Genomic DNA, 13,922 nt, shown 5'->3' with positions numbered 1-13,922 from the left:
TAACTCATATTGATAAAATAAATTTGTAATAATTAAATAAATTATTGAATAGTTTTAAAACGATTCTAAAAAGATACCGTAACTCCAGAAAAACCTCCGATATATCACTTGTCTCCCCTTCTTTAAAACAGCAAAGGTACATCTGGCTTGTTTATTAGGTTGGAAGAAATTTTTTTAATTATTGCTTCTTATAATCGGCACATCCATCACACTCGCAGTACTCTTTTCCTGTTCCACAATATCCTCCGTTCGAGCAACAATGCTTTGAATTATCGTCAGGATTGCAAATGGCAAGCTGAAAACAGAACAGTATTTCTCGAAACTTCAAATTAACGATGCTTATGTGATTAGAAGTATAGTTCGAAAAAATGTTCTACTGGAGTTCCAGAAGTTTTTTTTCCCGGAAATCAAATGTATCATCGGTTCAACTGGAAACTACTGCACGTATTTCAATAAAAAGCTTTAACTCTCACCTTCCCATTCAACAGTGGCGCGTCTTTTCCACATCTTCCCCGTTTTCCGTCCACATCATTCATCATATACCATTGAACTTCTCTACTAGGTTTTACGGGCTCATTCGCGATCAACATAGGATCCTTTCGATAGTCTATGCAAGTCTCACATCCACAATATTCCTCCTCATTTCCACAATACCCTGCAGCGCCACAGCACGAGAACCCTGGATCGTCAGGAGCACAAACCGGGTAGTATCCGTTGATGAGCTTTGCGGACTTTCCACACATTCCTTGAACGGTTTCATCCGAGTTTTCGGGTGTCCACCAACGAACGTCATCTACTGGATTGCACACGTAGGCGTTGCCAGAGCCGGCACAGATATTGGTTGAGGAGACTAGGTTCAGAAGGGTGTCGGCGTCATCATCAAGGTCCAGAGCCCAAATCATTATTCCACCAAGATTCTTGCCAGTTGCATAATTCATTTTCTCTCTGAGACTTCGTTCGTTTTCAAAGCCCAAGAATTTACGAGCACCGGAATTAAAAATGTAAAGGGTTTTGGTTTTGTCGTGCCAAGTCGCTGCTCCCTTATTCCATCCCTGCTTCTCCAAATTCCTCCATCCAACATAGCCTCCTTCGAATTTCCCGTTCACTTCCTGAGCAGTCCTACACATTCCGTCTTCACCTCTAATCGGTTCTAGAACGTTCTCCCAGAATCTTCCATAAAACATAACACCCATATTCAGCATTCCAGGTTTTTTGGTCTTACAGGAATAGAACTTCATGGTAAAGTCAGCGTTTAGTTTTCCAGAAAATCCTTTAAGCGATCCGAAATACAAAGGAGATGGTGGTCCAGTATACGCACCCCATTTAGATGCCCAAGCTCCGTAGTAGTCATAAGTCATGATGTTCAAAAAGTCAGCGTACTGTAGAATACCATTCAAATCGTATCCCTTTCTCAAATTCCATTCTCCTGCGGCAGTCGCTAATGTAATCAGGTATTTGGATCTCCGATTTTTAGACGCTGCCAATTGATCGAGTCTTTGTCGTAGCTCACGGATAAGAGTTACATGATTATTTTTATCAGCGCCTTTCTCCGCAGGATATTCCCAATCCACATCAACCCCATCTATTCCATAAGATTCAATGAAGTTTGCCACTGAGTTGATGAAATGGGCACGTTTTCCTGGATCTGCAGCCGTCGATGGGAAATATTGAGAATTGTCCCATCCGCCAATAGCGAACATAATTCGGACACCAGAATTTGCTGATCGTGCCTTCTGTATACATATTTTGTTTAAAATATCATCTGTAAAGTGTTGGCCCACCTTCTTCATATCCAAAAACCGTCTTTTCGCTTTTGCACCAGCCTCCGGTCCCGGATCATCTTCACTAACCGGTCCGAATTCAACACTTCCATCCGGTTTCATGGCAACAAACGCAAAAACTACATGTGTCAGTTTCCTCAGTTGGTTTTCTGTGATTTCGCGGTCTCCCCAGCTCGTATAGTACCCAACGAATCATAAGTCATCGAATCATAAGAATCATAGTTTCCCGCAGGATGCCGCAGGTACAGAACCTGTGAGTTTATGGTGCGAACATTTAGGTTTTCAGGAACTCACTATGTCCGGTAGGTTCAGCTTCTCCTTCTCCATTGTTAGTGTTTTCTGGTTGTTTTGCTTCTTCACAAGGATTCTTCCATGACTGGACCAGCGTATCCTCTTTATACTTCTCCGTTCCAAAATACATTCCATCATTTTTGGCAACATAGTAGAAATTCTTTTTTCCTTGATTTTTAGACTTTCCACCATAAACATCAAATCCAAGTTTGCCATCAAGATAATCCATGTTTCGATCCACGATCTCACAAGTGAATACAGTTCTTCCAAAGATGTGAGGTTTGAACGAGAAGCCTCTTTCCTGCTCCATGAGCTCCCAATAACAAGGCTTACAAGGGAACCATGTTTAGCCTTCATCTCAGAATTTTTTCTAAATTTGCTCATTTATAATTTCAAATACAGGCTTTCTTTTGATGTATTTGGTTTTTTGCACAAATTTCTAGAAGTCGAGTTATGGGCTGTTTAAGTGATTTCAGTACTAATTTCTCACTTTTGGAGTGAGTTTTTGAAAGGGTTAATGGGAGTTTTTTGGCATTGTTTAAGTGTCAATCGCAATTTTAAATGTTTCTCTACAATCTGACAAAGTTTCCTCATTTTTCAAAAAAAAATTTTTTGAAAAATTTTTTGCGAAATTTTCAATTTTTCGAAAATTTTTTAAATGTGCTAAAATGAATTCTAAACGCATAAAAATAATAAAATGAGTCTTTTCACAAGATTCTGTAGCCTATATCCGTTTTGAAATCCGAAATAAGTGATTTCTTCCAAAACTCCAATGAATCGTAGTCCTTCGAAAATCACCCAATAGCACTCAAATATTGTGAAAACATAGATTTACATACTTCTTGACTGATTTATGACAGTTCCGCAACCAATATGATCAAATAGGGGGATTTCGACTTTTGAGTAGATAAGGCTTTTCAGCAGTTCTTCAAGAATTTTTCAGAAATTATCTTTTTCGAGCTTTTTTCCTACTGAAATAATAGAGCAAACATAGTTTTGATTTTCGAAAAGTTCAAAGCATTCCTCCAACATCAAAGAAAAAAAAGAAAAAAGAAAATGGACAGTGACGGAATCGAACCCCAAACTTGTGATTACTATTCATCACCACTATCCACTCAGCCACTGTTGCTCGTTTATTCGACAGTGGAGAATGTATAGAGGAAAGGGGGGAAAGTGGAAGGGAAGGAGGAGACCAAAAAAACAGCATATTTTCAGATGGACTTTTCTCGGCTTCTAGAAATTTGTGCAGAAAACCGAATACACCACGAGAAAGCCCGTATTTGAAACTATAAATGAGCAAATTTAGAAAAAATTCTGAGATGAAGGCTAAACATGGTTCCCTTGTTAGTATCTTTACTCCAGCAGCATCTGTAAAACCATTCTGGTAAACTAATAGCTTCCTTATCTATGAAACACTAGATGCGTCGTTGGTAGCAGCTGCCAGCTGGTTGGTTGAAGCGCCGAAGGGGCGGCAAACAGGCTGACTTTCTACTAGTAATATGAATTTTTCAAAGAAATGACTATAATCGGCTTTCTTGACTCTAAAGTTGACTACGTCCTACGAAAAAATTTAGAAAATGATACTTACATAATTGTCCGATACTTTGAACCATTTCAATAAAACACCAAATATCCACTCACCTCCAGACATCGCGGTCTTCTTCATTCGCACACGTCCTATCATTTCTCAATATCACCGCCGCTTTCTCTCCAACTTCACATCCCAACTTGCTCGGTTGATTGAACTTCTCATCAAACGCTTTGATTCCATCCCATCCGAAAACCGCTAAAAGTCTTTCTTCTATATGTCCATAAGATTTCCCATTCGGCCAATCTCTCCATTTACAGCAGTCCTCACACTCGGTATCTGTATCTTCACACATATTTGGGAATGCCAGATCGTGTACTTTAATAGTCGCTCCACCAGACAATTTGAAAGCAATCAAATTCAATGATGATCCCACATTCAACTTTCCGACGAGTCCATAATAGTTGACGGACACAATTTCAAAGCATAATCCGGCATCAGCTGCTAAAAGCTTCTTTATCAGTTCAGATCCGATTGCACATAGTTTCAGGCTAGAATCCACACTTCTTTCTGCAATGTACTTCATTGCTTTAGCATTATTTGGATCAGCATTGTCACAGCCATCGCTGTTACCATAGCATACACGAACTTCTTCTTGGTTCTGCAGGTATTCGATGAAAGGGAATCACAAACTTGCATCCATGTTTGCTTCGAAGAAGCCAACAGGAATAGAACACCCGCCTCCCCAACATTGCTTGTTGGCACTGGTCATTAAGTCGAGAATCGATTTTCCGGAATACGGGGTGATGAATTGACAGCCTATTGCACGTTTTGATCTGAAATACTCAAGTTTAAGGGGATTAAGGAGCATGTAAGCGAAGGTACCTTTGCCAGTTCTCGTTTTCTGATAACCTTCTATCGTTGTCCTGGTATCTTTGAACTGCTAACGTTTGACAGTAAATCAGGAGTTCTTCGTCTTCACAGAAGCAAGATTTTATGACCTGTCTGAAAACAAACAATCGATTCTGAAAACTCACCTTGAAGCTTGTGAAACTCACGAAGTCAAAGTCTTCATCACTTTATTACAATATTCCTGTCGTAGCAGTGGATGCTGACTGTCAAAAGCTCTTCGAATGATTATATTCGTTTTATATAACGTCTTAAGTTTACTATTCACTTCTGGTCTCTGAATGGAAGACGTTAACAGTTGATTCAAAGCATTAGAATTTGCTTCAGACGGGTCGTTTTGAAACTTTTGAAAATGTTCCATCAGCCCTGGCACTAATGAATTCAAACTTGTCACCACCGCTTCTTGAGCGGTTCGAGTATCCATTCCAAGATTACCAATACACACGAGACTGTTTAATTTGAGACTCTCTCGACAATCTAATATAGGATTCAGATTCTGTAGTTGATTTATTGACAATTGAGTTTCGTTCAGTATCTTTTGACAAGTGTCCGATCCGGGTATGATTCTCATGTAGTCCGTGCAGTTCGAAGTCTTGAATGTTCCCACTCCGATACAAACTTGTTCCGTTATGTTCAATTTTTCGCAGTTTAGTGTTGGATTCAAGTTAAGCATCAGAGGAATACTCATTGAAAATTGCTGACTGACATAAGAACATGTTCTGTTGAAAGGCACATGTTGAATTGAGGCACAATTTTGAATAGTGCTTTCTCCTGAAACGTATATTTCAGTATGTCTGGCTAGTGGTTTGTCACATGGAATGACAGAATTCAGGAATTGTAATTCATCGACGGTTATGGAATACCGGCGAGCGATTTCCAAACAAGATGTACCTTTAAAAAATGAATCTGAAGTACGGGCCTCAAACAAAAAGTACCCATTTCGAGAACGATTTTCTTGGTACACGTCATGTTAGCCAAAGTTCTACCCTCAATTGACCAAATACAAATTCGCCTCCCGACTTCTCACACTTCAAATCTTGATTCATTTCCTCAATTTCCAGAGGATCCAGTTTGAAAGCTTTCCCAATTGAATGACAAGTATCCGAGCTTTGAATCAGATACCGGTGTTGGCAAGTGTATTTTTCCGACACACACAGTGTATCTCCTATCTGAAAAATGTTTTCCCTGATGGATTTCAAAGATAGTGAATTTACGTTTAGGTTATCACAGTTGTACTGGTTCTGCAGTTCTTGTAGTGACAAATGAAACTCTTTGGCGACTTGAAAACAGGTATCTCCGGTTTTGATTGTGGTGTACTCATCACATTTGACAGGAGCTTTAATGAAAACATGTTTTACTTGAAGAGTCTAGGATTTCTTGGAATGAGTTTAATAATCACAAATCTATAATCTTGGAGTAGTCCAACTTACATTCAACCAGTGGAAGGGCCGGATGGTCGGAGGTTTCTGAAGATCGTTCCGTTGAGTTTATGGAAGTTGCAGCCTTTGTAGTCTCTGGTTTCGGAGTACTCAAAGTTGGATCGAAACTGACACAAATTTGCGGACCGATTGCAATTTTGTTACAGTCGAGATTAGGGTTAATCTCCAGCAACTGTCTTTCGGATAATCCATTTTCAGTCCAGATCGTATAACAGTAATTTCCCGAGGTTATCCTGTAGAACTTTGTGCAATCGGGTCTAGTAGAAGACTGTTGAGTGCAAAGCCTAAAAAATCACAGTGTTTTCTTTCAAATTAAAAAAAAAAGATCACCTCTGCCCAACCCATAGCTGGTCACAGTTCAGTCCTGGATTCAAAGCTATCAGATTTTCTATTTGAATACCCAGAGCATTTGCGATTCCCCAGCATGTGTCTCCATTTTCCACGACTCTCCAGGCAGAACAGAAAGCAGCAGAAGTTCTAGGTATTTTGAATAAGAATATAAATAAGTATAAAACATTGCATGTTTTCATGAAGATCAAAAAAGAACGGTTTTTTTTTTAAATTATGTGAGAAAAAAAGGTTTCGAGAGGTTTTTTAGGGAAGACAAGCAAACTTGTACAAACATACCTAAAGATTAACACACAAAGATCTTCAGTTTTTTTTGCCCACATACAGAGACAACAAAAAAGTTGTTTTAACAGAATCATCCTGACTATGATCTAGGGAATTCGAGTACAATGTTTCTGAGATTTGCGTTTTTGAATAGTCGCTACTCTCTTTGTAGATCTTGTCGACATCTATCCAAATTTTACTTTTTGATTCAATCCGAAATTTCAAGTTTGAAGCGATTAAAGTACTCTCAATCATTGATGAGTCATCATCAAATATCTCTTTTTCCCTTAATTACGAAAATTGACCAATTTCAATCCTGAGGAATAATTAATTTTGCTGACCAATCAAGTAATCATATTAGTATCTAGTTATATTGCTCAGCAGCAATTTTATATAAAGATGACGAACAATGTCAAGTATTGCTAATCATTTGTTTTTCTCTATGGGTTGCTGTCTTTGCAAATTTTTCCGAAAGCGGAGGTTTTCCATTTTTGATTGATACGTTTTCGAATTTTGTTTTTAGAGAACCGACTGTCTCCATCACCGATGAACCCAGACCCCAGTCATTCACCATAGACGAGAAGGATCTGGAATTTTTGGTTATAATTGAGAATGGAGATTTCGGCACTGTCAAGAAGGCTATTGTGACCAAGAAGAACTCAGGGACTCAGCTGAATGTATTAATTAAATGTTGGTTTTGTTTTCATGGAGATTCTAAAAATTTCATATTTCAGATAACGATAGACCCCACGACAAGAGTCAATTTAAACATCTGCTCAATGAGAGAGATATTTTGTGCTCTTTAGATTCCCATCCGAATATAGCCAGCTTGATTGGTTTGGTTCCAGCTAGGTTGGTCTCGAGAGACTCATATGATCCTAATATTACCCAGTAGAGATGGTGCCAGTAACCCCAAAAATTTCAGAAACTGGATAATCCTAGAATATGCTGATGGTGGAAATCTGGTGTCCTATCTCCGTCGCCACTTAGAAGTATTCAAAGACCAAATTGTCTACTCGTCCTCCGGAAACTTAAAAGGGTATATGAACTTCACAAATCCTCCTTGTAAAACCGACGAGCTCAAAAGAGCCGAAATGAGTGATGACCTACATTCTTTGTGCACAATTGATCTTTTCGCGTTTGCATATCAAATTGCTAATGGAATGAAGTACTTGGCAAGTGTAAAGGTATGTCGAAAACCCAAAATTTTGAAAATTGTGAGGCATTTTGTAGTGCACCCATCGCGACTTATGCCTTTCCAATATTCTTTTGACAAACCGAAAGACTATTCGAATTGGAGATTTTCGGTTGGCTAGGAAAACAGAAGAGAGTGGCTACTATAGGTGAGCTGACTCAAAAGCCTTCTTTCTTTCGATTATTATGATTTTTCCAGGATCGTCAAGCAAGTTGAATCATTAAGATTGCTGTGGACGGCACCAGAAACAATTGAAAAGAATACATCAAACGAGAAGTCCGATGTTTGGTCGTTTGCAGTTTGTCTCCATGAGCTGTTCTCATTAGGAGAGGCCCCAGATGCAGGTGTCAGATTTGAAGACTTTCATGTTTTTCTGAAAAGTGGTGGAAGATTCAATGAGCCAGCATACTGTCCTCCACGAATGTGAGTTTATCATTTATTTCTATAGCTATAGCTCAAATTTCAGCTACACTTTTATGCTATGGTGCTGGAAAATGGACCCTGAAAAGAGGCCAACATTTTCAGAATGCTTCGACTTTTTTTGCACCAATATCAACAGTTATGATATTCACGTAATTTTTCGTTCGATGTTTCTTGCAAAAAAATTTGTTTCAGATGACAAAGCGAATTGATGAAAAGCTGAAAACGGATTTGGAGATGCAAGAGAATCAAAAAAATTGGGCACGAGCAAAGTTGGCTTGAAAATTCTTGTCTATTGAAACTGTTCTTTGTTGTTTGATTGAGAATTTAAAAATTATATTTATTTTACACAATTTTTATCAATTGAACACAAACTTTATATTGTTTTAATTAAATGAAAATAGTTTTTACTCAACAAGAAGACAATTTGTTTTCATTGTTTTACACATCTCGTTAGTTTTTACATTTTCTTCTTGATTCAAGCCAAAATTCCAAAATACACCGTGATGACTCATATGGTACATTCTGCGTCTTATACCTTGATCGCGTCTGACAGATCAACATTGTCTTACCCCCTCCCATCTAATCAGTTGACTGACGGGGTAATCTGGTCACCTATCTCCGTCGTCATTTGGCAGTTTTTGAAGACCAAATCGTCTACTCGGTCTCCGGAAACTTGAAAAAGTACATGAATTTTAGGAATCCCCCTTGTAAAACCGACGAGCTCAGAAGAGCCGAAATGAGTGATGACCTAGATTCTTTGTCTACAGTTGATCTTTTCGCATTCGCTTATCAGATTGCAAATGGGATGAAGTACTTGGCAAGTGTAAAGGTACATATTCCAAAAATCCAAAGTTTGAAAACTCAGATGCATTTTTTCAGTGCGACAAGTCAGAAAACGATTTGAATTGGAGATTTTCGGTTGGCTAGGAAAACCGAAGAGAGTGGCTACAATAGGTAAGCTGACTCAAAAGCCTTCTTTTCTTTCGATTATTATGACTTTTCCAGGATCGTCAAGCAAGTTGAATCATTAAGATTGCTGTGGACGGCACCAGAAACAAAAATCACAATATTTTACATCGGAATGAAATTTTTAAAGTTTTTTTGAAATTTTCATTATAGAAAATTATTGAAAACGTTTAATAAATAAAATTTTCATTGTCTGCAGAGTTTTGTTCAAAAAATTATTATACAGAGATTGATTATTGATATAATACATTAATGTCAATAGTTACGAATAATTCTTTCAACAAATGCGTTTGATATGTTGGTTCGAGTTTTCAATTCTTCCTTCATCATGTGGGTAAGGTTTTTGAGAATCTGAAAATGAAGATTTTATTTTCTCTTGGAACTTTTTGCATAAGCAACTGTGATTTCAAAAAAAATCAAAACTCTATTAGCAATTTTTTTAAATTGCTCTAACTTATCACCTCAGGATCAAAACTGTCCAAAATTTCAGAGAAAACATTTTTGTAATCCGAAAAATTTGGCCGGCTGCTGGGCGTAATGTTCCAGCAGTTTTCCATAATTTTATATCTGAAAATTTTAATTTTTTTCTATTTTGAAAATTTTCCAATCTCACATTCTCGGAGGACAGAATTCCGGCTCGGGGAATTTTCCCTGAAAATTCGAAAACATAAAAGCAGGATCCATTTCCTCTGGTAAGTCCCCAAGAGTCCATAACTCGAACAGACAAATTGCAAATGACCAAACATCCGATTTTTCATTCGACACATTATCCCGAAATGTTTCAGGAGCTGTCCATAGCAATGGAGGAACCACGGAGGACATTCTGGAAATTTGGTTGGGCAATTAACTTTTTTATTCAATACAATTACCTATAATTACGAGCTCTGGCGAAATCAAATCCTCTTAATCGGATTGTTTTGTTTGCAGTCATATAGATATTGTGAAGTGCCAAGTTTTGGTGAACAATCTTCAAAAATTGATTCTCATAAAATTAAAATTTTTAAAAATTACCATTCTCCCAGCCAAATATTTCATTCCATTTGCTATTTGATAAGCGAACGAAATTAGATCCAAAGTACATAAAATCGGTTTGAAAACTCCAAGTTTTTCCAATTCATCTGTCTTCTGCATTTTGTTATTTGGTAACATATAACCATTTGAGTCTATTTCTGAATATACGATTTGGTTGGAAAATTGATTTTTGTGCTTCTTCAAAAAACTTCTCAGAGGTCTGCCTTCAATGTATTCCCAAACTGGTGAGTCTCTGAAAATAATATGTTACAGTTATCCAAGAAATTTTACGCTTACATAACATTAGCAAAGTTTAAAAACGATGAAACATTAGGGTGTGAACCAATGCTTCCTAGAATTTCTTGCTGGATAAGTGTAGTTTTGGTTTCTGAAAAATGTTTTTTAACACTGTTTAAATTTTATGTGAGTTCTAACTCTCCAAAATTGCTGCAACCTGCTCATCATCCTGTTTCACAATCGCATTTCTTGTTAAATCAGAATTTTCCCTTGTCTCAAAAAATTCCAAAAAATGGCCATCAATGACTAGAACTTCTGTTTCTGTCTCATCAAGATCGCTGAAATTTTCATTTTCTTTGAAAACAAATTTTCTCAAATACCTGATTTCCCCCGAAACTCCCACCAAGCCTCTATATTTTTTACATTTTTGGATCACTAAACAAATAATAGCAAATAGAAATATAAAAACTGCAGGCAGTGCCAGAAATACTAGAATTTTCCATTTAAGGAGATCTGGAATCCCGAAAAACGGGAAATTATTCATTTTTCAACTGCTGTAAGACAAAAAATGAATGAAAATGAGTAATAGAAATTGCTTATCAGTATTAGAAGTGAGGAAAACTAAGGGTGAGGAATAGAGAACGAAAATAAGATGACTAACAAAACAAATAAGCAAGAAAATGTTAAAAATTTTTATTGCAGTTCAATAATTCAAAGAAATGTAGATAATTTGGCGATTTCTCGAAATTTGAAGTAAATCCTAAAATATCAAAAAAAAAACATTTTTTACTGAAAAATCGGTTTTCAGTGAATTTTTTCAGTTTTCGATTTTTTTAAACTTTTGGTTCGTAAGGCAGAAACTCTGATTCTAAAAGTAGAACCAACTGTTGTTCTGCTACGAAAAACACTGGAGCTGTTCAAAAAAAACGTCCCTCAGCGATAACTACAGTAACCTAATAATAATTTTTCCAGGATCAATTTTCTCACTGTTTACTGATTTCGGTCGATTTTTCTACAAACAAGTCGAAAAGCAACATGTTTGATAGTTTAAAAATTGACTGATAGTTTGTGAAAAACAAGAAACATAAACAAAAATAATAACATTTTCAGGTTACGGTAGTTGTAATTGTCGTTGTGGGACATTCTGCCACGACCACCGGCGTTCCTCTTCCACAGCTCCGATTTTTTATTCTACCGGATTTCCTCTTATGAAGATGTTCACCTAAATCGTCAATTTTGAGCTTAATCATTTCAATTCCTGTGGATGGTATCAAAAATTGGTCACTGATTAATTATTTATCATAATATTTCCAGCATTTTATCAGTTGATTTTATCAGTCAGAGTTTTATCAGTTTTTATCAGTTTATCAGCAGTTTTATCAGTTGAGATATCTTTTACAGGAATCGAGATAATTGAGCTCAAAGTAAACTGTTTTTGTGGCAAAAATTGAATATTTCTTTATTTTCTCTGATTCTAAAAACAATAAAAATACAAAAAATTGAGCTAAAAACCCGGAAATCCACAAATAAGACAACCATAACGAGATCATTCACTCTCCCGACGAATCCAACATTCTGTTTCCCATCTTTTTTCAAAAATCAAATTCAATTTGTCATCTAATCGAGTATAGTCTTGATCGCAAAGAATCTTCAAGTGCTCCTTGAAAAAATCAGCGCACATTTTGAAATTTGGTCTGAACAGCGGATCGGCTACCCAGCAGAGATTCATGAAATCGTAGCTGAAATTTTCAATAGTTAAAAGTTCTTTTTTCCATTATTTGTGACCTACATTTTCTTATTGCAATATTGGGGCTCTTCCAGTCTATTATTCTTGAGGAATACTGAAACATCACTGACCCCTGCATATGGTTTATCACCCAATGTAAATATTTCAAAAAGGGAAACTCCGAATGACCAGATATCCGTCTTTTCAGTGAATTTGTGAGTGTGGAAGCATTCTGGAGCCATCCAGAGGACTGGTAGTTTAATATCACCGTTATTGATTCTAAAAGAAATTTTTAAACTGAAAGTTAAAGTATTTTACCTATAGTAATCAGAATTTTCATGTCTTCTGGTCAATCCGAAATCTCCAATTCGAATTGTTCCATCACCCATGAGGAACACATTTCGAAGTGCCAAATCTCGATGAACACACTAAAATGCATGTTTGTTATCTATAAACTTTTTTCAGCATCTCACCGGTATACTTGCCAAGTACACCATACCGTTTGCTATCTGATATACAAATGATATCAGATCAGCAGTGGAGATGAAATTCAAATTTGTGCTCAACCCTGCCCCTTTTCTATATGTTCCGGTTTTTTGTGGTGGCACTCCTTGATAAACCAGAAGATCCGAAAAAATTGATTGGCTTTTGATCTTTCTCAGATAATCCAACAGAGAACCATTTTCAGCGTATTCAGTGATAATCAAAGCTCCGTTTCTGATACAATGAACTGTCAACGTTCACAGATTTGAAAAAAAAATAACTCACGAATTCTTAGAAGTCACTGCTCCAACCAGAGCTAAAACATTCGGATGACATTTGATGGCGCACATAATTTTGATTTCATCAATTATCATTTTTTGCTGTTCCGGATCATATGACAAACGAGCTCCTGATAAATTCAAATTTAAATAAGTTTTTATCTTTTGAGTCACTACTTTTCACAGCAACATCGATTCGGTTCTTCAGTCTTGCCTGGTTCACAAATCCATACTGTCCTTCTCCAAGCTTCCTTCCCATTTCCAGATGCCGTGGGTCCACCTCATAGTTTTCATCGTAACCCAGCTCATCGGCATTCAGCAATGAAACCAATTCTCTCTTCCGAGTAGGTCTTAATTTGATGTAATTGTTATGACGGGCTCTAAAATAAGTTTTTAAATGGCAAAACTCAAAATTCTCACCTGGTTCTTCTTTGGGTTCTTGGTGATCTTGTTCCGCATCTTCTCCAAATCAAAAAGCCGAATGCAAACATGAGAACAAGAATACCATAAATAAAGAACACTAGAAAATAGTTCCTATCGATAATGCGTTGGATGTTTCTTGGTATTTTTATTTCTCGAGCTGCTCTTACAACTCTTTGCAGAGCAGATGATCGGGTAACAGGAAGTGGGGATCCTTCAGAAAAGCTGGAAATGGGGCAATGAAAAATAAAATAAGAGAAAACTTACTACCTGGAAATATGAATGAAGATAAGTAGAAATAAAAGAATCATTGCAAATACAGCAGCCACTGTTGGTAAAAACAACTGAACGAGACAATTGTATTTACTTTGACTGTCTGTGTATCCCCCATATTGCTAATTTTAAACTGCCCTCTAGCGGGAAGAAGTAGAGATCGAGAATGATTAGGAACATGAGGAATGATACAAAAGAAAAGAATACTCGTATGAGTCATCACCTCACAGTTCCTGGGAGATGATGCGCATAAAGGACCCGATTCATGTGCGATCCTCTAGAAGTCCGTTTGACACATATCGCGAACAATGAGCCGCGATGAGTCTTATATGTGCGCGATGTGGGAGAGG

General features: G+C 37.1%; 4 protein-coding genes across 4 annotated transcripts; 1 reads left to right on the top strand and 3 right to left on the bottom strand.

The window, feature by feature from the left end:
• Nucleotides 1-178: 178 nt before the first annotated feature.
• CBG04909 lies at nt 179-6,374 on the bottom strand (the record flags this gene model as incomplete). The annotated part of the gene is made up of 11 exons (XM_002638027.1): nt 179-295; nt 474-1,733; nt 2,076-2,400; nt 3,747-4,254; nt 4,294-4,436; nt 4,486-4,605; nt 4,659-5,400; nt 5,537-5,678; nt 5,724-5,845; nt 5,940-6,232; nt 6,349-6,374. 11 exons carry the CDS (start codon nt 6,372-6,374, stop codon nt 179-181), a joined length of 3,798 nt encoding a protein of 1,265 aa, XP_002638073.1.
• A 595-nt stretch (nt 6,375-6,969) lies between these two features.
• CBG04908 lies at nt 6,970-8,387 on the top strand (the record flags this gene model as incomplete). The annotated part of the gene is made up of 7 exons (XM_045238247.1): nt 6,970-7,040; nt 7,084-7,250; nt 7,295-7,412; nt 7,486-7,747; nt 7,794-7,903; nt 7,954-8,178; nt 8,222-8,387. 7 exons carry the CDS (start codon nt 6,970-6,972, stop codon nt 8,385-8,387), a joined length of 1,119 nt encoding a protein of 372 aa, XP_045092802.1.
• Nucleotides 8,388-9,399: 1,012 nt separating this feature from the next.
• On the bottom strand, nt 9,400-10,936 carry CBG04907 (the record flags this gene model as incomplete). Its single annotated transcript, XM_002638025.1, has 8 exons — nt 9,400-9,495; nt 9,606-9,711; nt 9,758-9,967; nt 10,014-10,111; nt 10,156-10,408; nt 10,453-10,543; nt 10,591-10,730; nt 10,773-10,936. 8 exons carry the CDS (start codon nt 10,934-10,936, stop codon nt 9,400-9,402), a joined length of 1,158 nt encoding a protein of 385 aa, XP_002638071.1.
• A 1,002-nt stretch (nt 10,937-11,938) lies between these two features.
• On the bottom strand, nt 11,939-13,610 carry CBG04906 (the record flags this gene model as incomplete). The annotated part of the gene is made up of 8 exons (XM_002638024.2): nt 11,939-12,131; nt 12,182-12,415; nt 12,437-12,546; nt 12,592-12,835; nt 12,887-13,010; nt 13,057-13,259; nt 13,300-13,524; nt 13,567-13,610. The coding sequence occupies 8 exons, from the start codon at nt 13,608-13,610 to the stop codon at nt 11,939-11,941; spliced, it is 1,377 nt and encodes a 458-aa protein (XP_002638070.2).
• Between the last annotated feature and the right edge of the window lie 312 nt (nt 13,611-13,922).

The sequence above is a fragment of the Caenorhabditis briggsae genome (genome assembly GCF_000004555.2).
Source record: "Caenorhabditis briggsae complete genome, chrV, whole genome shotgun sequence".
Classification (NCBI taxonomy): Eukaryota; Metazoa; Nematoda; class Chromadorea; order Rhabditida; family Rhabditidae; genus Caenorhabditis; species Caenorhabditis briggsae.
This window is presented reverse-complemented; position numbering and strand designations above follow the sequence as displayed.